At 33.0% G+C, this 27,157-nt stretch overlaps 2 protein-coding genes and 1 long non-coding RNA gene across 6 annotated transcripts; 2 read left to right on the top strand and 1 right to left on the bottom strand.

Annotated features, from left to right (window-relative positions):
* Positions 1-577: 577 nt before the first annotated feature.
* LOC123261122 lies at positions 578-1,654 on the bottom strand. The gene is made up of 3 exons (XR_006508614.1): positions 1,375-1,654; positions 1,107-1,193; positions 578-725 (listed from the first exon to the last, which is right to left on the bottom strand). It is a non-coding gene; the product is annotated as an uncharacterized LOC123261122 (long non-coding RNA).
* Positions 1,655-3,920: 2,266 nt separating this feature from the next.
* Positions 3,921-11,667, top strand: LOC123261117 (protein ELYS). 2 transcript variants are annotated; one of them, XM_044722610.1, is made up of 4 exons: positions 3,921-4,151; positions 4,231-4,350; positions 5,188-11,473; positions 11,555-11,667. In XM_044722610.1, exons 2-3 carry the CDS (start codon positions 4,321-4,323, stop codon positions 11,419-11,421), a joined length of 6,264 nt encoding a protein of 2,087 aa, XP_044578545.1. In that variant the 5' UTR covers positions 3,921-4,151; positions 4,231-4,320; the 3' UTR covers positions 11,422-11,473; positions 11,555-11,667. The 2 variants fall into 2 exon arrangements, with proteins under 2 accessions (XP_044578545.1, XP_044578546.1); XM_044722611.1 differs by having other exon boundaries at positions 11,538-11,667.
* Positions 11,668-22,352: 10,685 nt separating this feature from the next.
* Positions 22,353-25,488, top strand: LOC123261119. 3 transcript variants are annotated; one of them, XM_044722620.1, is made up of 2 exons: positions 22,353-23,305; positions 23,420-25,488. In XM_044722620.1, the coding sequence occupies exon 2, from the start codon at positions 24,289-24,291 to the stop codon at positions 25,486-25,488; it is 1,200 nt and encodes a 399-aa protein (XP_044578555.1). In that variant the 5' UTR covers positions 22,353-23,305; positions 23,420-24,288. The 3 variants fall into 3 exon arrangements, with proteins under 3 accessions (XP_044578555.1, XP_044578556.1, XP_044578554.1); XM_044722621.1 differs by having other exon boundaries at positions 22,353-23,687; positions 23,781-25,488; XM_044722619.1 differs by having other exon boundaries at positions 22,353-23,932; positions 24,033-25,488.
* The last annotated feature ends 1,669 nt before the right edge of the window (positions 25,489-27,157 follow it).

Raw genomic sequence — 27,157 nt, 5'->3', positions numbered from 1 at the left:
TTCAATTATATATCAGAACAATTATATTTTAGTTAGCCGATCGATGCTATTTTTTTTCATGAAAAAGGTATACCTTAACCGTATACTAAACCGTAAACCGAACAATCAGTAAAAAAAACCGGTATATCATCATTTTAAGTAAAAAACATTGTATCACCTAATGAATAGTCTTTTCTAAAAAATACGTATTTTTTGCAAAGACATAAGCTATGATTTTTATATTAAATTTTAGCGTTTAACTATACCTACAGATTTTCAAAGTGGTACCCAAAACTTGAGCAAGCTGGGGCCGTATAATTTTAACAGCACTCTCATCTCTAATAGGTTTATAAACGAGTGATCAGCATTATGGTTTTTATTAATTACTGCAAATTTAATGAGTTTTATAGCTAAAAATTTGTGTAGTTGAAAATTATTGAACGTCTTGAATTGAGTTTTTTTTATTTATAATTGAAAATTTGCTTTGTCATTCATAAAAAATGTAATTAAAAAAATTAAATACAAATATTTCTCATTTTTAAATGAACATATTATATATTGATAGTATTATTTTAAATATTAAACAAAACAAAATATGTTACAATCATTTTGATATTTCCATATATATTTTATTAGCTCAACTACTGGGTCCTTTACCTTACATATAAACTATCACTACAGTTAAGTTGTAACCTCATGATGACGCTTGACGCTAGCTTTGAGCGTCAAACTATAGCTCCACCTAGCTGAAATAAATAAAGACATATCCAGCGTCAAATGCCAGCGTCAAATTAAAAAAATCAGCGGCGAAAAAAATGTATGAATATCGAAAGTCGATATCTCGAGATATACCTAGAAGCTAGTTCTTAACCTAATTTTTATAAAAACACATGGTAATAGTAAAATAACTTATGACAACAATAAATGTTAAACATTAATGAAATAATTACATCAAATTTAAGTGACTTATCGAAATTTCAATGGCAGATGAATATGATTATCAATTGTGGATTTATCAGTGTCAAAAATAATTCGTCAAGCGCAAATAAAAAAAATTCGACGTAAAAGGATCATATGTGCTTTATTATGCAATGAAATAGTTATCCAGAGATCTAAAAAATATCCACCAAAGAAATTTTGGATCCATCCTTTATTTAAATTACGACGAGAGCATGGATTTGTCGAAGCCGTCTTCCCAACTCTTTCTTCATACTCTGAAAAAATTGAAAATTATATTCGAATGACAGCTGTACAATTTGAGCAGCTCTTATATCTAGTTGGCCCGAAAATATCAATAATTGATTACTTTTTTCATATAAAAAATAATTTAACCAAATTTTATCCAAACATTTTTCCCACATTTATTGTTTCCATTTTAAATAATGTATTACTTACATCGACGAAATCTTCAAACAGTGCCATTGCATTTGCCTTCTAAAATTAATATTATTCTATATTTATTCAATATTCAAACAGACATTTATTTAACACAGAAATAAATAATTTGGCTTCTTAAACTTTGTCAAAATCGATTATTTTCGAGTTCGATTATATTATTTGTAAATTGACGCTCCACCCTCAGCATAAAAAGCTAAACCGAGTTTAGCTTTTTACGATTTGACGCTACTAAGTTTTTTCCAGGTGGCAGCACGGCCTAAATTAACCACGTGACCCAATTTGACGCTCATAACCAGCGTCAAGCGTCAGCATGAGGTTACACCTTTAAGATTTTTAAAATACAGTGGTAATGGTTTTGCGGCTCTACCTACTGTCGTATGTCGAAATTCTAAACTAAATACCAACTACTTATGAGCGCTAAGTTTAGTATATTCGAGTAATCTCTTTTTTTTAGCGAACGTTTTAGAAAATAAGCTATTAAAGAGATTATGTCTATAAATATTAATAAACAAAGATCTCTTAATTTTCCCAATGTTGTATAGAGCATTCCAAAACGCACAAAACGCTCGGTATCTTATTCTAAGTAACCATTACAATGCGCAATAAAATTTCATTTTAACTTTCTTTGGGGAATTTTACATAATCTTCCCCCCAGACATTTTTTACTTTTATAGATTATATACATATGTATAATCCATTTCTCTCTCATGGTGTTTTTCCGATTTTCCATGCTCCCGTCGACTTTTATTATTTATTGTTGCTATGTTATCAAGTTTTCTGAGAAAAGCTTTATCTACAGAGACGCGTTGCGGATCAGCCCCACGGAGACACACTAGAAGGATTTATTTGTTCCTATCGAAAAACTGTAGTCGTGGTATCATGCCTTGGTTGTTTAACATAACCTTCAACTTCTAACTATGGCTATGTTTCATACTCCCACAATTGGTTCCAAGAATTTTTTGTTTGGGTTGAGCTATTAATAAATGAGAGTAGAAAATCATATCATACAATACCTTTTGTCGTATTAGCAATTAATTGAGTGAAAATTCTGTATGTTCGCACATTGTTCACAGAAACTGTTGTCTTATATTGAAATAAGGTACGATCAATGTCATGAAATATTTTCCTCAAAAATCATAATCATTACCTAGAATACTAATAATATTATTTTTTTTTTTATTAGTATCGCTTATACACCAGCACATGTTTTTACCTGACTTTTCTACATAAGAGAATTATTGGAAATCATATTTGATAAAAGTCTACTTTGAAAATATGGACAGAATTGGAAGAAACGTTTTGTGAAGGTAATTTATTATTATCAAATAATTTTAAACTTTTATCAAAAATATCTTTCCGTCTACAATTAACCAAGATAATGAAGATAAAAGTATTAAATCTTTTCATGATTCAATGACTCAACTAATTATTTTATGTCAAAAGTGATTGATCAGAAATATAATGAAAGAATTTAATTACTTCTTGACATACATTTTTTTGTTTATAATTTATTAAAGGTGTGATATAATAAAGTTAAAATTTAGAGAAAATCGAAATGAAAATATTTTAAGTTTTATAAATTACTAGCTGATACCCACCCGCTTCGCTGGGCATACAATAAAATTTTATGTTGTAACCTAGATGAAAAATATAAACAAAATGATTAATTTCAAAAAGATAATTAATATAAATTTTGAATTAGAGAAAAGTGATTGTTTATGATAACCGGTACATTAGCGAGTATTAAATACCATATGAGAAAAGTATTTTATTATTAATAATCAATCAATCAAGTCAAAGGTCAGTAAATCTGCTCATTAGACAGACGCATCACCCATGACGTACTGTGTAGTGAGATGCGTTCCCATTATAATAATGTTATCCTAAACATTTGAAGTCTAGACTTCGGATAGGTCAGAATGGCAGAGTAGCCGACATGTCACCAGGAAGTTGTTTCTGGGTTCTGAATCCCTGTCCGAGCTATCTGAATTTTTCTCTGCATATTCTGTAAACTCTTTATTAAGAAGCGTCCTTCCTATTTCTTTTCTCAATCTCTTTCCTTCTCTCAATTTATTCCCTGTTACGTGAATGTTGGAACGATTCACGTAATAATTATCCGTAACTCCTATTCTTTTTCCGCTTCATAGTGTATATTCGAGTAATCTCTTTTTTTTAGCGAACGTTTTAGAAAATAAGCTATTAAAGAGATTATGTCTATAAATATTAATAAACAAAGATCTCTTAATTTTCCCAATGTTGTATAGAGCATTCCAAAACGCACAAAACGCTCGGTATCTTATTCTAAGTAACCATTACAATGCGCAATAAAATTTCATTTTAACTTTCTTTGGGGAATTTTACATAATCTTCCCCCCAGACATTTTTTACTTTTATAGATTATATACATATGTAAATATTTCATGGTGTTTTCCGATTTTCCTGCTCCCGTCGACTTTCTATTATTGTTGCTATGTTATCAAGTTTTCTGACTTTATCTACAGAGAGCGTTGCGATCAGCCCCACGGAGACACACTAAGTTTATTTGTTCCTATCGAAAAACTGTGTGGTATCATGCCTTGGTGTTTAACATAACCTTCAACTTCTAACTAGCTATTTTCATACTCCCACAATTGGTTCCAATTTTTTGTTTGGGTTGAGCTATTAATAAATAAGTAGAAATCATAATTACAATACCTTTGTCGTATTAGCAATTAATTAGTGAAAATTTGTATGTTCGCACATTTCACAGAAACTGTTGTCTTATATTGAAATAAGTACGATCAATGTCATGAAATATTTTCAAAAATCATATCATTACCTAGAATACTAATAATATTATTTTTTTTTTATTAGTATCGCTTATACACCAGCACATGTTTTACCGACTTTTCTACATAAGAGAATTATTGGAAATCATATTTGATAAAAGTCTACTTTGAAAATATGGACGAATTGGAAGAAACGTTTTGTGAGGTAATTTATTATTATCAAATAATTTAAACTTTTATCAAAAATATCTGTCTACAATTAACCAAGATAATGAAGATAAAAGTATTAAATCTTTTCATGATTCAATGACTCAACTAATTATTTTATGTCAAAAGTGATTGATCAGAAATATAATGAAAGAATTTAATTACTTCTTGACATACATTTTTTTGTTTATAATTTATTAAAGGTGTGATATAATAAAGTTAAAATTTAGAGAAAATCGAAATGAAAATATTTTAAGTTTTATAAATTATTATATAGCTTTGATAAAAAAAAATATTGAATCAAAGAAAAAAGTATTGGTTTTCTAGTCAATCCAATACTTTTTAATACTTTTTTCTTTGTCTCAATACTTTTTTTCATTCAGGGAACAAATATTCATCAATTTAACACCTTTATTTACTACTCAGAAAAATCATAATTTATGAATCAACTAGTTTAAGGAACTACATACAAAAAATGTCACTTTCATAAGTTTACATGGACATAAAATATCATGATGGAAAATAATATTAAATGCAATACTTTCATCCACTCAAAAGAATTTTTTTCAGTGAAAATTAACCTCCATTTACTCAGTATATTTTATTTAATTAATCAATCTTAAATTGATTAAAAAAATAGAAAATATTGTTTGTAAAAATTCAAAATTTAGAAAATGCTTCATCCGCCCCATTTTTTTCAATATGCTAATCATTAAAAAATAAAAAATTGCATGATTATTTTAAGTGTTATTATGTATTAGAAAATAATTATTTAATCTCATCTTATTTTAATTTTTAATCAACTTTAATATCTTTAAAATATTATTGTTTTCAGATTCGGAGAACAATACAATTACAAAACTTAAATTGGCATACTTTCAAGTTCCATGATTTTGATTCAAAATCTGTTGAGTCCTGTAGATTAAGTAACCCACATCTATCAGGTGGTTTTTTAGATAATGTTAATTATGCTTGGTTGAGCTGTGGATCAAAATTAATCATTTTCAATGCTAAAACTGGTATAAGTATTAGTTATAAGACTTTCAGAGAGCGAATTTCATGTGTGTCGCCATTTCCTTCTCAGTCAGGCCAACTTCCACTGCTTCTTGTTGGTCTCGACAATAGTGCCAATAAATTGAAAGAATCATCTGGAACAATATGTGTATTTGACTGTATATCTTCTCAAATTCTACGATCTATACGAATGCCAGCTGGTGTTGAAAAATTATGTGTTATTAATGGTGGATCTGAATGGGAAAAAATAAATGAAAATAGAGTAGACTATCGGTTTTTAAAGAATCATGGATTAGCTTGTGTTGCCTTAAGAAATTTAGATTACTTCATGATTGATTTACGTCGCAATCGATGGGAGTCGAATCAATTTCTTGCTTCTAGTGAGAGTAATACTTCTGAAATTCATATAATTGATGACGAAGAATCACAGTACAAATACAAATCAGAGGAACATGCTGTTTTAAATTTAATAAATGATCACATGAAACAACGAATCTGTCCAAATCACAAAGAATTCGAATCATCAAAATTATTTCAAGACTCATTTACTAGTGTAATTTTATACTCAGAAAAAATTGGATGTGTTATTGCCGGTTGCTTAGGCAGGATATTAATTTGGCAAACCAATTGTATTAGCTGGATTAGCCCACTTGTCGACGAGGAAATGACGATAACTCATATAACTTTATTAGAACCAGCAGATGATCCAAGACCTTTCTATTACTTATGGGTTTCTTATGAAAATAAATCACGTCAATCTCCGCCAATTTTAAAAATGTATGCAATATTGTTTAAAAAAAAATGTTTAACGGAAAGTGCTTACAGTTATTTAAAAATGGAAGCTGAACCTAGTCTCAAATTTGAATTAAAATTGCAAAAAATCGACAGAATTATTAATTTAATTCCTATTTTAAGAGTAAGTAATTCAGAACAATCTGAATCAATTGAAAAACCAGGTGAAAATAGCCTGCTATTAATTAGTGTTGAAGGAAAAATTATTTTATTTGATTTGAATCAATGGTATAAAGAACAAATGCCACGGTCTGTGGGTGAATGTCATAATGTTAATTCTATTTTAACGATATATCATACAAAATCTCAAGTTGCTCCTGAACACATCATTAACTGTGCATATATTCCATCAACTCTGAAAGAATTTTCTTGGACTCAATTAACTTCACCTGACGAATTTTATTATCCTTATTCACTATCTTTAGATTGGATAGAACTAAGCTCGAAACAAATTACTTTTTGGATGACTCGAGGCCTGCAAGCTCACTTACTTAGAAAAATAGCAACATCTGGATCAACAATTATAAGCCAGCCTTCAAAAATCTTTAATCGCTGCGTGACTGCAGGTTTAATACCATCTAGTCCTGATAATTCTTTTATCAATGACATAGACGGTCAGAGAGACTCTTTATTAACTCTATGTTTAGAGCAGAGATCAACATTATTTTTATTAAAATGTGCAAAAGAGTGGTATGACAATGACAGTACTTATATGTATTCAGCATTTGTCCGATGGAGCATTCAAAGAGCTTCTGATATTAAGCTTACTGCACATCAACTGTGTTATTCTTTATTTGATCAATCTGGACATAGCATTGGCGAAGCTGAAATAAAAATTTTACGATTTCTCTCACAACAAATGGAATGCTTATGTAATGTTGTGGAGCACCTTCCAAAAACTGAAGATATAAAACAACAATGCCAAGCATTTTACCGAATATCTATGTATCTAGAAATTTTATTATGGTTTTATGATGTAGGATTATTACCTGAAGTACAAAACATGGAAGGAGAAATTTTAACTGATTCTTTCAATCTGAGAATTCCTTATCCTGTTGCTAAATTGTCTTGTATTTATAATGAAAAACGTGAACGGTATTACCAAGAAACTGAGACAAATGAGGGCAACAAAGAAATTCTATTCATAGATGAGTTGATATCAAGAGAATGTCCTGCGTTGAGACTTCAGTGGGAGCAAGAAAGAAATGAAACTTATAATGGCGATAAATATCCTCCTCCTTCACTGCAGTCATTAATAAGAAGTTGTTTAATTGACTGTTATTATCCAGATTCTAATGAAATTGAAAATAAACATCAAATTATTATCTATCTGCTCATGGATCTTGTTATGTTACTTCACAATACTTATTCGAGTGTTGGTCAACTGATTAAATATCCATCTGCTTTCAAGCTCAGTCCAAGTCTTATCAAACTCACTCATGCTTTATGGTTTCTGGATCATGAAGATTATCAAGGATTTCTTGACATAATGATAGGTCAGTTAGTACTTGACTCAGATATTAAAAACTGGCATCATGAATTTATACTGAGAACACTCCTACAATGTAATCAGAATAAAATTGCTTCTGTTTATATAAGAATAAGAAAACCTCCATTACCATCCATTGATGATCAGGGTACTTTTGTTACTCTGTCTATAGAGCATGGCTTAGTGCAATCTATTTTCCATAAAAAATGTTTATATCATAATAAGCTCTTGATTAAATTTTTTCGGGCTTGTCAGTTATATGGAAAACTTGGTGATGTTTTGCATTTAATTTTAAATACTGAAGAAGAAAAATTTTTCATGCAATTCCTCGAACAACAAAAATATGAAGAAACTCAATTATTATATTATCTTCAACGTTGTCGATATATTGAAGCTAATAATATCTTACAATCAGATCAAAGTTTGTCATGCATGAAAAAGAAAAAAAAAATGCCTGTTTTTTTTACAACATTTCAGGCTCTTAACACCACTCTTCCTGAAATTACTCAACGAATTACTGAAAATTTCATTAAATCTAATAAACGAAATAATTTAAGATCTAGCCTACCACGACCCATGTCTTATGTCAACAATTCTATTTCAAAACGTGAAACTTATGAATCAGCTGTAGAGAACGTTAATGATATTTTTTTTTGTAAGAATCTATCGCGTATACCATTTTTAAGTGCACCTTGTTTATCTCTAGAAACGATTGACAAAATAACTGATTCAAATTGTGTGCGCTTTGCTAAAAATGTTCAGTTATACCGTGAAAAGCGTTCATTAAATCAAATAATAACTAGTGAAGACTTTCAAAATGATGGAGAGTTGAAGAAGAGATGTAAAAAAGTTACTGCAAGTAACAACGGAATTGGTGATAATAGCACAGGAATGATTAGTTTGTTTCCCATTCGGGATACTCCTTTGATTAAAAGAAAACATCAAATAATGAATACTACAAATACGCCATGTGAAACACCACAGTCAATCCTTAAAATTCGCCAAATGATTCAAAACTCTTCATCATCTTCTGGATCATTATCATCTCTAAAAAAGAATAAAATATCAGATAAAGAGAAAAAACGTCGACAAATACGGTTCAATATTTATCAATCTATGATAAATGGATCTATCGACGAATCATTAGACAATATTAAAACATCTTCTCAAAATCAAGTTGATACGTTAAATAATACTTTATTGATAGAAAATGATATAAATGTAATGCCGGAACATGAAATTTGCGGAGAAAGTGAAGGAATGTATCCCAATCTTAATAATAGTACAAAATCTCTTTACGAAGAAAGTATATTAACAAATACCTCCTTATATGATTTTGATAGTATTGATTCTGGTTCAAAACCACATTTAAATCGAAAAGATTTTTCTGAGTCTTGTCAAACTCCATTTCAAACTTCAGTCAATCATTCACTTAAATCTAACGAAGATTTGAATGCTTCTATTTATGACTCTGCTGAAAAGACTCATAATTTAAGATCTTTTTCACCTTCAACATCGATTTATGCTTCGACAGTCTTATCAGCTAGTTCAAGTTTTGACGTGACATCAATTGATACCCCAATCAAAGATGATGAACACTATCAGAAAATATTATCACCAATTACAGTTCCTTCTAATTCACTCATGGTTAACAATTTAAATATAAATAAAAATTCTGAAAACGAAAATGATACTAATGATAAATTAATACTTTGGGTAGATTATAACAAAACAAAAACTGATTTTGAAGAAATTAATACAAATGATGTATATAAAAATACTGTTACTTCATCGACTAGTCATGAATTGAATAACTCAACTAACTATGAATTTAAACTTGAAAAATCAAACAAAGATAAAGCCGCAAAAAACGCCGTCGAAATCGGAAGTAAAATTGACAAAATAAATTCTAATATTAACAATGTAAGTTACTTGAGTTCACTAAATAATTGTAACGATAAATTAAACCCAATATTTCATACGATAGAAATAAATAATTCTAGAGAAATTATTGCTGACTGTTACAAAAATTTTAATGTGACTGCTGACGAATCGGACAGAAGTTTAGAAAATGATGCAATAAATATACGAAAAACAGATAAAAAACTTATGAGCTTTACGAATTTCTCTGAGATTTCAAAAATTATTTTTGCTGGAAGTAGTAGCATTACAGATGAAACTGACCAAAGTATAGAACCCACACAATTAACTAAAGACATCAATATGAGTCAATTCATACCATCAGGTCAATTTCAGCAGTCTCTTAATTTCGATAATATTGAAATAGTACATAATGGCACGAATAAGTTATTAGATTCGAAATTTTTACCGGGTAAATGTGAAAATTCAAATGATTCAAATGAAACATCTCAATTTAAGTGTAAAGAAAATAGCACTCATTTTCGAGTAACACGATCCCATCGTGCATCGTCGGTCATACCAATAATAGAAAAATTTACTAATGAAGTTTCAGATAATGCCAAAGTTGAAAAAGTGAAAGATTTCACAAAACAAGAATCTTCATTGGTTATAGTTACATCAACATCATCTTCAGAATGTTTCAAGTCTAAAGATTTATCGAGTACAAAGAAAGGAAGAAGTCGAAGATCAAGGTCTTTAACGAAAGATGTTGTTACGAATACAAAAGACAGTTCTAAATTGTTAAATAATAGTTTTGAATTGACTATTCGTCGAAGTACAAGACACTCAGCGTCCGAACAAAAAAAATTGATTAGTTCCGAAAAAAAAACTGACCTTCCATTGACCCCACAAATTTCTGAGTTAGAAGAAGAAAGTACTGGACAGTTTAATAAAATAAAAAAAAAAACAAAGAATAAAAAAGGTACGACAGTAATTAAAAATTCTGAATTAACAAAAAAGAGATTCCCAACTCTTTCAGACAACGATTGTGACCAAGCATTTGAATACATCAAAACAAGAAAAACATCAATTTCGAATAACACCGCACAAGATAAGCTAATTGAGAAACCAGTTTCTGACAATCAACCATTGGAGTTGTCGGGGTCAAAGAAATCATCCAATCCAAGTCTAAAACACAAAACTCAGCTCCGACCATCCGAAACCACAGAATTTTTTAAAATTTCCGAAGAAAACCAAAGTGAATATGTACCACTTGCAAAAAGAACCAGAAGTGCATCAATGTCGAAGGAAAATAGCGAAGAAAGATTGTCCAAAAGAAGATGTTCAGATTTGAGTAAAAAAAAAAATGCTGACGAAAATTCAATGATATCTCAAAAATCAGATAATGTATCCAATGATAAAAACAAAAATACTAATAGAACTGAAAATTCTACTAAATCCACTACGCGAAGAAAAAGATCAACTTCAGATGAAATGATTAATAAACTCATAAAAATTCAGGATATGAAAGATAATTGTGAAAACTCGTTCGATATTATTAAACCATATGTTACGTCAATTACTCCAATACCTGAGGAAAACGAAATCACGGACGGTTTAGAAAATCAAACAACAGTTACAAGAAAAAGTCGGCAACGAAGAGCAATGAGTGTAGATTTAACACCTACAGCAAGTAAACGGCAAAGTCGTGAATTTTCACAAAATACTATATTTAAAAACTCTGAGAAAGAAAAAGAATTCAATACATACACGGAAAATGATTCAATTGCAAAAAATCTTCGAAGAAGCAAACGTGCTAAATCTGAAACAAAGGAATTAAAACAAACAATTGTACTTGATCGTCTAAAGCAAACCTCAAAAAGAAATAATACAAAAAAAAATTGCAATGATTAGCACTCAAGTATACATTTTCTAAAAATGAACATGGTCCACAAAGTTAAAAAAAAGTAAGTAAATGAGCATTTATGATATTAATTTTTCGAAAAAATTCTCAATATTTTTAATATTACTTACATTTATGAAACAGGTACAAATCCGGGCATCATGCATCACAGGAATCCTGACAAGATCTTAGACAAGACAAGCTCAAAATTTTTAGGAAATCTCATAAGTGACAATAAAATTTATTAATTTTCATAAGGATTTATACATTTTATTACAACTTTTCAGTGCGTAGATATACCTATTTAAATAATCATTACTTATTTTTCTGCCAATAAATAAAAAGCAAGGTAAATTAATGAAAATGAAATTTTGTCAACGTTACTTTTTTAATTTAATTGTTTTATAACCATTATAATAAATGTATTGAATGTAGAACAATGAAAAAATAGCTTGAAATATTATTTATGTAAAAGTATAATTTGGATTTATAATCTTGATCTATTGATCGTTCTATCGTGATCGGAAATTCATCCAACTATATTAAAAATAATCTACCTATGCGACAAAAATGATTTATGATTTAATTATTTTGGAGATATAAAATATATAAAAATACACATTTTGACTACAGATGATATTTTCGACTATTTCACACCAAATCGACCACTTTTGTGACCTCGATCTCTTCCGCTTTGGATAACCTTTTTTATCTTTTTCTACCATATATGAAAAATTATGAATTAAAAAAAAACGCTTTTGTATTTTCAAGTAGCAGTAACGATTTCAAAAGTTTGCATCATTAAGTAATGTTTTTTTAATTTTATTTAAAAAACTACAACAAAAATTCGAGGAACCGAAATTTGTGAAATTTTTCACTTTGAAAAAAAATCAAATTTTTCTCGACGTCTAGATTTATAATTTTTTTTTCATTGCCTCAATGAAAACTTTCATTCATTTCGTAATTAGTTCTGAGTTGAACGGAGTGGACTAATTTTTACTGTCTCCGTAAATATATGGAGATCAGAATTGTAATGTGTCCATAAATAGACTCAAGTACTGAAAAAAAGAATCAACTTGATTCAAGAGAAAAATTTTTAAACCAAGAAATTCATTTTTAAGAGATTTTGATCTTAATTGTGAATAAAAAAAATTCTTGAACCAAGATATTTTTTTTTTAGATTAAGTAAATTTCACTCGATTCTAGTATTTTTCGTTATGATTCAAAATAATAAAACTAAAAATTATTTTCTTGGATAAAAAATTTTTCTCAAAAATGACGTCAATTTTTTTAAGTTCCCGCGAAGAAAATTGAAAATTTTCAAAAATCGGAAAGCTATTGGTTTTACCCCGATTTTCGAAAATCGGGTCTTGACGTTTCGAGGTTCTCCAGGAAGCTTCCCTAACTATTCCCGCGATGGTATCTGTATGTATGTATGTATATATGTATGTATGGGTGTATGTAAACCTCTCATAACTTTTGAACGGCTTGACGGATTTAATCGCGGTTGGTGCCATTCAAAAGGGTTTGACTTAACTTAGATTTTAAATATAGTTTTGACCGATTCGGAGCTGTACATTTTGAGAAATCTCAAAAAAACTATCAAAAAAAATTTTTTCAAATGTGGTTTTATTGGAATAACTCTTAAACGGCTCTACCGATCGATTCCAAGAACTAATCAGCTCTTAACATAAAAAAAAGACCATTCGGCAGCCGAAATGGAAGTAGATATCATTTTATTACTTATCGATCAAAATTACAATTGAATTTTAACGTATGATTTTTATTGTAGATAGATAGATTTGTTACATTGTACAGCAGTAAGAACTGCCTTTTACAATTTTTTCATCACAATTGTACTGCCTTTCTCTATTTCACTGCGTTCGAATTTTTCTTTAAAATTTTACTGCGTTCAAGTTTCTGCCTTTCAAATTTCGCACATAGATATCACAACCTGCCATTTCAACTTTTTATAATCACTGCGTATCACTTCCCTGTTTAAAATTTCCAATAGGATCCCATCAAAAGCGACAAAAGCCACTTAGAAACCCATAAATTTTATTGGTTTCTAAGTGGCTTTTGTCGCTTTTGATGGGATCTTATTGGAGATTTTCAACAGGGTTGCGGCTGTGGACTGACTTGTGCTTCCCGTACTGTATTTACCCTATTCCTCGCTTCTTTCGAATGACTGTTGGAATAGTGGCAATGGGGAAACCACAAAGAAAACCCATGCCAGTACAAGTCGGATACCGGAGCAACCCCCGACGGTTGATTTGGAACTGTTCTAATAACCGTCGGGGCTCGAAGCCTCGCCTCACGGCATGATGTACGAACGAACTAACGATATAATGACTTAGCCCGCTCGGCCATCTTGCCGCTTCTTATGATTGCTGGTAAATAAAATTTACAAATTTTATAAACTCTGGAACCTTAAAATCAACGGAACGAAAAGTGAAACTATCCTTTTACGGAAAGCGGTTAATGAAATTACGTCGCTGACTAAACCATTCATTAAAACATTCAATATCAAAATTACTGATGAAGATACTGGGGAAGTAACCATTGTGCCGAACAAAAAAGTCGTCAAATATCTTGGAGTTCATTTCGACTATTTGTTAAGAATGAACTACCACCATCACATCCAGCTTGAAAAAGCTAAAAAAGCCTTTAGGGCGAACTCCAGGATATTTTATAATAAAGCAATGGAGACCAAGGCTAAAATAATATGCTATCAATTGCTCATTATTGTAAAATTATAGTAATATTATAGTTAATACATAGATTTTTTACGGTAAAAGTTCTAGAGTTTTACGGTAATTTTATTGTATTATTTCTGAACTTTGCAACAAAAGTACGGTAGAAATGCTGTATAACTATAGTAAAAAAACTGGCCAAAACAACCACAGAAATACCGTATTATTTCAGAATTATAACGGTAAATTTATGGTAAACGCATTAATACCGAAAATTTACGGTATTTCAAAAACCACGAGGGGACCAATTATATGGCATATGCGGCACCTATTTGGTGGAATACCGGTCCCTCAGTTATGGAAAGTTATAGAAAGTTCGAAAGGTCATGTCTTAGAGCCTGCCTGGGGAAATACAGAACTTCAGAATCCAACTACGTTAAAAGAATTGATTATGAGTCAATTTACAACATGGAAAACATCCCAAGATTTGACATATCCTACAAAAAACAGTTTCACTGTAAACCGTCGCGCCGAGTACACGTTCAACTATTGTTACAAACTATAATGATTTGATTTTTACAAAAAACTATTAAATCAAAAAAAAAAAAAACCAAGTACAAAAAATTTTTTAGATTAAAAAAGCGCCAAAGACAGTAAATATTAAGGAAAAAAATTTAATGTACTTGGTGTGCATTATAATTCACACTACTAATATCAATTTGAAAAACTGTGGGTAATCAAAGTATTCGAATGATGCACTTTACCGATGAAAGAATGTATATTGGTGGTCGAACAACCGTCGTTCGACGGTGAAAAATAAGTGAAGTTGTGAAATGTTCTGACGGTGATTGCATGGTTCATACAGTGAACATTCACAAGATTTTTTCCATTTTTTTCCCACTCAATAACTATGATTTTCCAACCGCTTGATCGTCTTCAGACATAGATACAACGGTGAATGACTAGTAAAAATTCGGTGAATAAAGAGTATTTCGGTGGTGAATCCACGGTAGTCTGCGAGTGAATTTCAAGTCAAATGGCGGTAAAGAAGATAGTAACGGTAAAGTAAAAATTTTATACCATCGATCCATTGATAAATTCCTGGGTGAAGTTTTATTTGTAAATGGAAAAAAATTTCATAAAATAATATATGGGGCTAATAAAATATAAATAAATAGTTAATAAAAATAAATTGAAAAAGGATTCAGTCACTATAATTCTTGACATTATAAAAAAAAAAAAAACACCTTTCATAAATTTTTGTAAAATTTCAGGATTTTTTTTTATGAAATTTTAAATTTAACATAGGCTCATGAAATTAAAAAAAAAAATTTTTTTTGATTAATAAAATTTAATGCATTTATTTTGGGTGACAAATTCATAGAATGATTTATTATTTAGAATTCATGGAATAGAAATAATTATCAATACTAAATTAAGTATCCGTTAAATATATGGTGATTAAAATACATCTTTAATACACGTCTGGGATAGCATTATAGGAAAAGCCCTTGACTTTCAATCAGATGATCCAAGTTCGATCCCCGGTCTGGGCGAAGTGATTTTACATTGAATTTTTTTTTTTTTTTTTTTAATATTATCGTATACGCGAACATTTTACGAGCTTAATATCGATTTTTCTGGGTGAATGCACCACGCACCTATTTTCTTTCATCGGATTCCTACGATGACACGGTGAATCGACCGCAATGAGCTAGTTGTTTGCCAGTTATATGCAGGTGAATTGATGGTCAAATGTCGGTCAAATCACCGTAAGTTCACTCGCAAAAAAAGGTATTTCTCGGATCTACAGTCGGTAAATCAATCGTCAAAATTGTTCACAATGACACCTGATATAGACCGTCAAATCACTTCATATACACTAATGTTTGACTAACGTTTGACCGTGAATTGACCATATTATAACCGTGGTGGTAAAACCGCTAGGGAATTGACGGAAATCTACGGCCGCAACTTGAATACAAGTTAACAATCAAACTTGTAGTTAAATTTCCTTTCAATTTTACTACAATTTGACGGAAATACTTGTACAGTAAGTTTTGACGTCTATTTGCAGAGTAAGTTATAGGTAACTAATAGGTAATTGCTCACTTTGCCAACTCTTTCCGTCAAGTTTGCTTCAAATTGCGGACGTAGATTGACAGTAAGTTATAGGTAAGGTGGCTATCAGGGTGGCTCATAGCAATTACTCACCACCAGAGCTGTTCACTAACTTGGACAGACGCGGCTGCATCCAGGACCAAAATAATATCCCTGTTATTTACCATATACAGCGTCATTGCGCCAAAAAAGCCATCTGGACAAGTATGGATAATCTGAACAAAAACAGTTTCACTGTAAAAAAATCGCGCCAAGTCTACGTTCATAAGACTATTAAGAAAAAAAAATTTGTTTTTTTCTTTACAAAAAGATATAAAATAAAAAAATTAAAAAATCTAAGTAACCGATAAAATTGTTTATGATTTTCGGAAATTAAAAAAAATTTTGTTGTAAATTTAAAAATTAAAAAAAAATTTTGTAACGTATTTAATGTGCGCGGTTGCAAAATATTTTACTTTTAATGAAATTCGTAAAATTTATTTACTAGACTTTAAAAAAATTGAAATACACAATGACGCACACCAAGTACGTTCCAAAAATTTTTTTTTAATTTTTAAATTTGCAACAAAATTTTTTTTAATTTCCAAAAATCATAAACAATTATATCGGTTACTTGGATTTTTTAATTTTTTTATTTTATATCTTTTTGTAAAGAGAAAAAAAATTTTTTTTTCCTAATAGTCTTATGAACGTGGACTTGGCGCGATTTTTTTTACAGTGAAACTGTTTTTGTTCAGATTTTAGTATTTTTTGTAATTATAATAAAAATTTACAATTGGTACCAACTTAAATCTCGCGTTGGCTGCATTTTTTATAGCAAACTATCCTCTTGAAGTGTAATGCTTCCATCTAGTGGAGGTTATTTTTATTTATTAAAAACTTCACTTACTGTAGTTCTTTCGCCCGGGAGTATTAAAATACTCGGTTTCAGCGCGGGAAAGGAATCATTTTAAATAAAAGAATTCTATTTAGACGTTATTTAATTTTGATCAAAATTATTTAGTTGGTTTCAATTTATTATTCAAGTTGACAAAATATTAAAAAGCTTCAAAATATAAAATTGAGGTTTACAATGACGTGATCTTAGCAATCTAAGCTCTCGGTGAGAAGTGTCGTTACATAGTTTTTCCGAAGAGCTTCAAACTCCGTTCTTCTCCCACCGTAACTTCCATACATACATCCACTCTAAGGAATACATAAGCACACACATTTTCTACTACATATAAATGATCCTTATACACTAACATGTATTTTCTCTATATCTATATATATATTTATTTCAGCATATCGGTCTGAAAGTTGGACTTCGCTAATATACACTTTTAGCAATACAGTCATTATGTTTATTTAACTATTTTTATTAATTTAACAGACCCTTTTAAAATCTATTTATAATAAAAATGAACTTATAATTAACTTGAAATTAAATTACAATAAAATTATAATAAACTATAACATGAAAATATATATATTATATTATTTATAATATGTTGGATTAATGTTTGAGTTTGACTAATTAATAACTTGAATTAAATATTATTTCTATCATTTTACAATCGGATTTTCTAATAAAATTATAAAATAAAATTTTATTTCTAAAGAAATTTTATTTAAAAAAAAACTTACCAGTTGTAATAAACATCTTTTAGTTAAGTCTGTTTTATTTACAAAAGAAAATAAAATAAAATAAAAAAAACATATTTTGGTACAAAAGGACATTGTAACCAAATTCTCAGAACCCATAAAAAGTACTTGAATAATTCAAGGACTATTTCTCGCCACATGGAACTTAAAACCCTATGAGGAAAAGTCGTAAAAGACACGTGTGAAATTCAATAGACCCTTGTTCTAAAGTAACAAAGAATAATACAAAACCATATGTAACTAAACAAAAATAAGATTGTTAAATAACATTTACTGTTAAAATCTAACTTTATATAATATTGTAGTTAAGCAAAATTAAGTTAAAATAATTAATAATTATTATCTTGTATTTAATTTATAATTAATAATTATTATTTAATTAATTTACTATTAATTTATTATTGAATCATTATTTAATTATTATTTAATTTATAATTAAACGATAATGTCTATTCTTTTATACATAATAATAATTAAATTGACTTATAATTTTATTAGAAAATCCGATTGTAAAATAATAAAAATAATATTTAATTCAAGTTATTAATTAGCCAAACTCAAACATTAATCCAACATATTATAAACAATATAATATATATATTTTCATAGTATAGTTTATTATAATTTTTATTGTAATTTAATTTCAAGTTAATTATAATTCAATTTTTATTATAAATAGATTTTAAAAGGGTCTGTTAAATTAATAAAAATAGTTAAATAAACATAATGACTGTATTGCTAAAAGTGTATATTAGTAAAGTCTAACTTTCAGGCCGATAGGCTGAAATAAATATATATATATATCTATATAAATATATATATAGATATAGAGAAAATACATGTTAGTATATAAGGATCATTTATATGTAGTAGAAAATGTGTGTACTTATATATGTACAAGAGCGGATATATGTATGGGAGTTATGGTGGGAGAAGAACGGAGTTTGAAGCTCTTCGGAAAAACTATGTAACGCGTTACTTCTCACTGAGAGCTTAGATTGCTAAGATCACGTCATTGTAAACCTCAATTTTATATTTTGAAGCTTTTTATTCCAGCAAACAACGGCTATTGAGTTGTAAGTATAAATTATTTTTTACGTTTATTATAAAATCAAAAATTATTCTTTCTTATTTATAACGAAAATATTGTTGGGAATGGTGAAAAACGAATTCGGTGAAAGTTAGATTTTTATTACAATTCCCTAGCGGTTTTGTAAATGCCGAAAAAATGTCGCAATTATACAGTATTAATGCGGTATTTTTTCAGCATTTTTTCGGTTGTTTTGGTCAGTTTTTTTATCGAAAAATTACGGAACATTTACCGTAAAAATGCGATTCATTTACGCTAAAAATTTAGAATATTTACGCTGAAAATGCGGCATATTTACGGTAATAAGGCGGTAAAATGATTGTATTAAAAACATATTTAAAAAATGGTGTCAAATTAAATAACGCTCAGACTGGGATTCGAACCCAGAACCTCCTGGGGACATGTCGGCTACTCTACCATTTGAGCTACCCGGATTATACCATACTGTTTTTTTGCTTATTCTATTTACATTAAGCCACACCGTCCATCTTACGATAAGCATATTTAAAATTAAATAATATAATTATATATGTGAAACAATATAACTTTTCGATTTTAGAAAATTTTCAATTTTCTAAGTGAGAAATTAAAAATTGAAATTAAAATTAGAATATATTTACTTAACATATGTATTATTCTATATTAATTACTGCTAAATACCTAATTAAAAAATAATATTCGACATATTTTTTATTCAAAAACAGTATTTGTTTTTGCAAAGTAGCAATGGAGAATAAAAAGCAAAATTTGAAATTTTTCATTTTATTCATTTCTAACATAGAAGTGAACTAAAATAAAACTAAATCTTTAATAATTGTCCATTATGTCAGAAAATATTCGGCAAAATTACTGTATTATTACGGTAATTATTTGGAATTTTTTGGGTAAAATTTGGGCATTAATGCGGTAATTGTATAGTATATTTTTGGTAACTGTACAGCATAAGTGCAGTATATATACTGGATAACTACAGTATAAAAACTGGCCAAAACAACTATAGTTTAACCGCATTATTGCTGAATTATAACGGTAAATGTACGGCATGAGCATAAATGCCGAAAAATTACGGTATTTTTACGGCATTCTCAAAACCGCGAGGGTTGGGAAATTTTTTTTTGTGTTTACTTATAAGAGCTCTAACTTTGACAGAATTTTTTTTCCACTATTTCTAACAATATGTATTTTCGATATAATTAAGAAACATAAAATTTTTCGCTTTCGTGAAACTATCTAATTTTTACATGTATATTTAATGTAATCAAAGATAAAATAAATGATTAATATAATAATTAAATATAATAATCCACAGATTCGGTAGAATCTGGCGCCAAGTTCCGTTCTCAAGCCAGACTACCGAGTGTGTATATACCGTAAGCAGAACGGTTTTTTGAGGTTACAAATTTTTTTTCAAATTTATTTTGATTTTTTTTTCTATATGATATTTTATAATAGTAGTTCATGCTTTTTATTACGCGTATTACTTGATTATTATCAATTATCTTCATAATTTCTATTTAAAATTATTAAAAATAATCAGCACAAACTATAGCGACCCAGATCTTTAGATTTTAACTTTTTTCTTATGTAAAAAGCGGACGGCCAGAGACTAAATAATATAAAGATGCATGCTAATCTTATAATAGATGGGAAACTACAGTGAAATAAATAATAGTTTAAAAAAACTAAAAACACGCTTTTTATAGAAAACCAAACTAAAAAATAGAAAATAAATTTTAATAAATTTAAATTAAGAATAGTGTTAAAAATTTCAATAAATATAAATTAATAATAGTGTAAATAAAAAAATGTATTTTATTTTAAAAAGCGTGGGGTGCTTTTAAGATATCAAAATGATAATCACTCTACTCATATCTGTCAATAAAATATTTATAACTATTGACACCATGCACCCCACGCTTTTTAAAATAAAATACATTTTTTATTTACACTATTATTAATTTATATTTATTGAAATTTTTAACACTATTCTTAATTTAAATTTATTAAAATTTATTTTCTATTTTTAGTTTGGTTTTCTATAAAAAGCGTGTTTTAGTTTTTAAACTATTATTTATTTTTACTTTTAGTTTGGTTTATTTATAAAAGCGTGATTTTTAGTTTTTAAACTATTATTTGTTGATTATCAAAAATATTCAGGCGCGCAAATTACCCACGGAGAGTTACATACTGACAAACTGACATACAAGTGAAGCTAATATAAAGCGTGTAAAAAACCTACGGAGGAAAACACCTGGTTTCGGAATATAACTTCGGGATGGTCATCAGAGGATTCCGGGTTGATGTACGGGTTTATCTGTGCCATTCTCGATGAAAACCTACGGAGGAAAACACCTGGTTTCGAGATATAACTTCGGGATGGTCATCAGAGGATTCCGGGTTGATGTATGGGTTTATCTGTGCCATTCCCGATGAAAACCTACGGAGGAAAACACCTGGTTTCGAGATATAACTTCGGGATGGTCATCAGAGGATTCCGGGTTGATGTACGGGTTTATCTGTGCCATTCCCGATGAAAACCTACGGAAGGAAACACCTGGTTTCGAGATATAACTTCGGGATGGTCATCAGAGGATTCCGGGTTGATGTACGGGTTTATCTGTGCCATTCCCGATGAAAACCTACGGAGGAAAACACCTGGTTTCGAGATATAACTTCGGGATGGTCATCAGAGGATTCCGGGTTGATGTACGGGTTTATCTGTGCCATTCCCGATGAAAACCTACGGAGGAAAACACCTGGTTTCGAAATATAACTTCGGGATGGTCATCAGAGGATTCCGGGTTGATGAACGGGTTTATCTGTGCCATTCCCGATGAAAACCTACGGAGGAAAACACCTGGTTTCGAGATATAACTTCGGGATGGTCATCAGAGGATTCCGGGTTGATGTACGGGTTTATCTGTGCCATTCCCGATGAAAATCTACGGAGGAAAACACCTGGTTTCGAAATATAACTTCGGGATGGTCATCAGAGGATTCCGGGTTGATGTACGGGTTTATCTGTGCCATTCCCGATGAAAACCTACGGAGGAAAACACCTGGTTTCGAGATATAACTTCGGGATGGTCATCAGAGGATGACTAGGAAGGTCATCACCTGGGTTCTAGGTTGATAATAATCAAAATTTAAATAATATCATTATGGTAGTCTCTTTATGCGAAGGAGAGTTACATACTGACAAACTGACAAACTGACAAACTGACAAACTGACAAACTGACATACAAGTGAAGCTAATATAAAAAAAAAGCGTGTAAAAAAGATATTTGACAGCTTGCAATTACACACGCCAGGCGGCGCAAGAATAACTTTTACATGAACTATAGCTTAAAGGGGATAGTTTGCCACCGGAAATGTATTAAATTAAAATTGTCAATTACATTCCTCCGTGCCGATTACACGGCATCCCTATGGGAGAGAAGCTGTTGTGTATTGGCCCTAAAGTCGTCCTACTTACGTGCCCTCTGCTGGAGTTTTGCTGTAGTTCATCTCCCCTCTTGCTCTTCCCCTCCCGTGATCACCTACAAGCGCGGGCTTGCCCGCGTCTCGCGTCATAGCGTTGAGTATTTTCGGCCACGAAGGTCGTCCATTTTTGTTATTACGAATAAACCAAATAAGTTAAACCGAATTTTAATTATAACTTGGCGTAAATTAAAGAAAAAGAATATTAAATTAGGCAGCAATTGCTACGGATTATTATAAACGGGACGAATACCTAGACAAGCAGTATGTCGGATCATACAGAGGAACAGCTAAAAAGCGGCGGCAGTAATGGCGGTCATACGCCGAAACGACATCGGGAGAGGGAAGTCAATAGTAGTAGTAGTGACTTAGGGCGTTCAAGAGCGCCTACTCTTCCTCCTCTTCTTCCTCGCAAGCGTCGTCGTTTCTCGTACACAAGCAGAGAGATAAGGGCGCTACATGAAAAGGTAGAGTTGCTTTCCGATCTTTTTTGTTGCAGAGACCACACGCACCTGAGCCTCCAGTCGTGAGCGTGACTGCGACAGACCCACAGACAAGCGTCCTGAACTTAGGACAATGCAAGACCGAGGTCGATGCGAAGAAGCTGGTACAACAGGCGGATCCCGAGAGCCTGAAAACTCTGTGCGATCTTCAAAGATTTGGTCTTCCAGATTGGAAGGAAATCAGGTATTCTAACACTTTAAAAGAGTTCTTAGCGTCTCCAGGATTTTTAGAACTAAAGGTGAACGAGGAGCTCTGTTACTTGGATAGGGCCAAAGATCCAGTGCTCTCAACGGAGCGGGTCCTGGCAGGCCTGTCAAATGCGGTTTTAACGCAGAGCAGCATTTTACAGAGCACACTGCAAGGTATTGTAGAATGGTCTCACTCGATTGAGGGGAGGAGTGAGCCCAGAATTATTGTTAAGCATGTTTTCCTTGAATTTCGGGCCAGAATCCGAAATGTTTAAGAATTCCCAGAAGATGTTACAGATCATTTGCGGTAGGAGAGCTTCGTGCATCGAGGCAAGACGCGAGAGGATATTGACAGAGGCACCTAATAAGCAAGTGCAGGGGGCCTTACGCAGAATTCCGCCTAGCTCGGAACACCTCTTTGGCAAGGAGAACTCAGCAAAACTCAGGAGCAAAGCTCAGGAGAGCCAAGGAAAGACTCAGCAAAACCTAGACAGTCCGGGTCATTTCGAAAAAAATTCGAAAAATGACTATATGGCAGCACCCAGATTCACAGGAGGTCAGCTGGCCAGATTCGTCGCAGTATGGAGAAGCCTAGGAGCTCCTCAGGTACTTCTAAACATAATATCAAATTTCCACATTCCATTTATAGGGAAACCGCCTCTATCGACCAACTGGTGAGAGCCATAATACAAGACAGAGTGCTCGACACAGATGGCGGAACAAATCGAGACCCTGGCGGGCCAAGGCGTCTTAGAAAGAGTTTCGGAACCAGGACCGAGCTTTGTCTCAAAGATGTTTCTGGTAAATAAGAGCGACGGCGGCTGGCGGCCGATCTTCGATTTGAGAAACCTGAACAGGTATGTAGAGACAAGAGAGTTTCATCTAATTTCGCACGCAAAAGTTTCAGATTTTATACAGCCCGGAGACTGGCTAATCCGAGTCGACATGTCTCAGGCGTATTTCCACATCCGAGTGGCGAGTTCTCACAGGTGCTTCTTACGCCTGCTCTTCAGAGGAGAACTTTGGCAGATGACGAGCTTGCCCTTTGGTCTCTCAGCTGCGCCTCAGGCCTTCTCAACCGTAACGAACTGGGTAGCAGAAACCCTTCGTTCACGAGGCCTGAGAGTTCTGGTCTACCTAGACGACTTTCTAGTAGCATGCCAGAACAAGAACGAGTTGGTTGCCCAGGTATCCATGATGGTAGAGCTGCTGGAATCCCTGGGCTGGCAGATAAACCGGAGCAAGAGCATCCTAAGACCTTGCCAGGACTTAGAGTTTCTCGGCATAAGATGGAATGTCGAGAGGGAAAAGATGAGTCTGCCAGAAAAGAAGGTCGCAAAGATTATAAAGCTGACGACGGACATAGAAAGAGCTCAAAGTTGTACCTTGAAGGAGGCCCAGTGCCTCCTGGGACACTTAAACTTTGCGAACTTCGTTGTTCCGAGAGGACAGCTCCATTGCCGCTACCTCCAACGATTCTTGATGGGATTCAATCAGAGCCGACCTCGCGAGAGACGGCAGATAAGCTCCCAGATCCAGGACGAACTCGCTTGGTGGGCGAAGGCCGCGAGTCTAACATCTCCGCTCCACAAGAGCGAGGTGACACATTTTCTGGTTACAGATGCATCCGACCTGGGCTGGGGAGCCCAGCTGAACGGAGTACTGATGTTGGGAAATTGGTCAAAAACCCAGAGGAAGTGGCACTCCAACAAGAAGGAGATGCTAGCGGTATACCAGGCGCTGGCCCAGCAGGGTCAATGCCTGAAAGGAGCCCACATCCTCCTGCAGTCGGACAATCGCACGGTGGTTTCCTACATCCGAAAGGTGGGGGAACAAGGTCATTGGAGCTATACAGCCTCACGTACCAGCTCCTCACCCTGGTCGACGAGCTCCAGATAGTGCTGTCAGCGTATTACCTTCCAGGAAGATACAACGGCACCGCAGACCGACTCTCGAGAAAAAGGGCGTTACCCGAGTGGCACCTCCTACCAGAGGCTACCGAGGAGATCTTTAGACAATGGGGAACACCAGAAATAGATCTATTCGCCTCGGCCGAGTCCGCAGTGGTCAAAACTTACGTATCGCTAGACTGCAGAGATCGATCGACAGCATTTACAGATGCCTTCAGTCAGGCATGGGACTTCAACCTCGCTTGGCTGTTTCCTCCGCCCAGCTTAATTCCACGGGTACTAGCGCACCTGAACAAGTGCCAGGGCCAGTTCCTACTAGTAGCTCCCAGGTGGGAGAGGACTTTCTGGCTACCGGATCTAGCCAACAGGAGTGTAGAACCTCCTATGACGATCAGGAATCTAGAGAGGGTACTGATAGACCTGACAACAGGCAACCCACCTCCATAGGTAGAGCAGCTTACTCTGCAGGTGTGGAGGATTGGGTGTGGAAGTCAGCTACCAAGGACTGGAAGCCCCAGGAAAGAGAGTTGATTAAATCTAGCTGGAGAACTTCGACACTGTCGACATACAGAGCACCACTCAACAGATGGATCACCTGGTGCCAGAAGAACAACCTAGACCCTGGTTCTCCGAGAGGATCGGACCTAGCGAGATTTCTTGCAAGTCTCCACTTAGAGGAGGGTCTAGCGTACAGTACGATCCTAGTACACAAATCGGCAATTGCGACATTTTGCTCAGGAGGGCAGAGCATGGACCTCTCATCAGATTTCCTGGTTCGCCAGGCTTTGAAGGCCATCTTCACTGCTAGACCTAGGGAAATAAAGGCGTCAGTATGGGACACCGGACTCCTGTTCAAGTGGTTAACCGCCAAAATTCCAGGGTTAACCCTGTTTGAGGTAGCACGAAGAACAGCGACCATATTATTGTTGGCTTCAGGTCGCCGCATCCATGATTTGACTCTATTAAGAGTTTCGAAGGAGCACGTGACTAACCTGGGAGAAGAAATCACCCTGTGGCCCGCCTTTGTGTCGAAAACGGACAGGGCGAGCTTTAGGCAATCTGGTTGGAGGCTATCCAAGAATAGTAACATTAGGATTTGCCCAGTAACGTGGACCAGAGCCTGGATAAAGCTGTCCGAAAAGAGACGTGAGGGTAGTAACCTGGAGGAACTTTTCATAACATTAACGGGGCCAGTCAGGGCGGCCTCGCAGACTGTAATATCGGGCTGGATTCGCTCGGTGTTAAAGGACGCAGGCATTGATGCGTCACCAGGTAACATCCGAGCTGCAGTTACATCCAGAGGGTGGATAGATGATATGCCGGTGCAGGAGATATTAGACAGAGGTAACTGGAAGTGTTCGGAGACATTCACAAGGCGCTACTGCAGGCAGTTACCAGGGAGGAAGAAGCACCAGCGATCTCACTGGCGAGCAATTTCAGGCCTACATAGGCGAGTAGAGAGAGAGAGAGAGAGAGAGCACAAGGCGGAACTGATCTTTGGTATTGAAACTTATCTCAATTTTATTTATTCTTGTTATGAACCCATAACTTAGATTTAAGAAACATTAACCTAGAGGGAAATATATTATTAAACATTATAACCTTATTGTAGAGTGAGACTCTGATAAACTAGCACACAACGAATTTCCTGGCTCTTCCTTAAAGCCTAGACCATTAGCTAGAAATAAGTAACTATAATTAAGTTAATTTCAGCATCACATAGCATTGAGGTGATCACCAGCAGAAAACAAACAGGTCTCTCATAGGGATGCCGTGTAATCGGCACGGAGGAATGTAATATAAGTGTTTTGAACTACAACAAAACACGTATTATATTCCGTAGCCGATACACGGCATCCCGGTGAAATGCTTACTGGATGAGAGCTGCTATGACGAGAGACGTGGGCAAGCCCGCGCTTGTAGGTGATCACGGGAGGGGAAGAGCAAGAGGGGAGATGAACTACAGCAAAACTCCAGCAGAGGGCACGTAAGTAGGACGACTTTGGGGCCAATACACAACAGCTTCTCTCCCATAGGGATGCCGTGTATCGGCTACGGAATATAATACGTGTTTTGTTGTAGTTCAAAACACTTATATTTTTATTATAATTACAAA

Source organism: Cotesia glomerata, linkage group LG3 (genome assembly GCF_020080835.1).
Source record: "Cotesia glomerata isolate CgM1 linkage group LG3, MPM_Cglom_v2.3, whole genome shotgun sequence".
In the NCBI taxonomy this organism is placed as follows: domain Eukaryota; kingdom Metazoa; phylum Arthropoda; class Insecta; order Hymenoptera; family Braconidae; genus Cotesia; species Cotesia glomerata.
The sequence above is the reverse complement of the archived record's forward strand: the minus strand, read 5'-3'. Positions and strand labels throughout refer to the sequence as shown.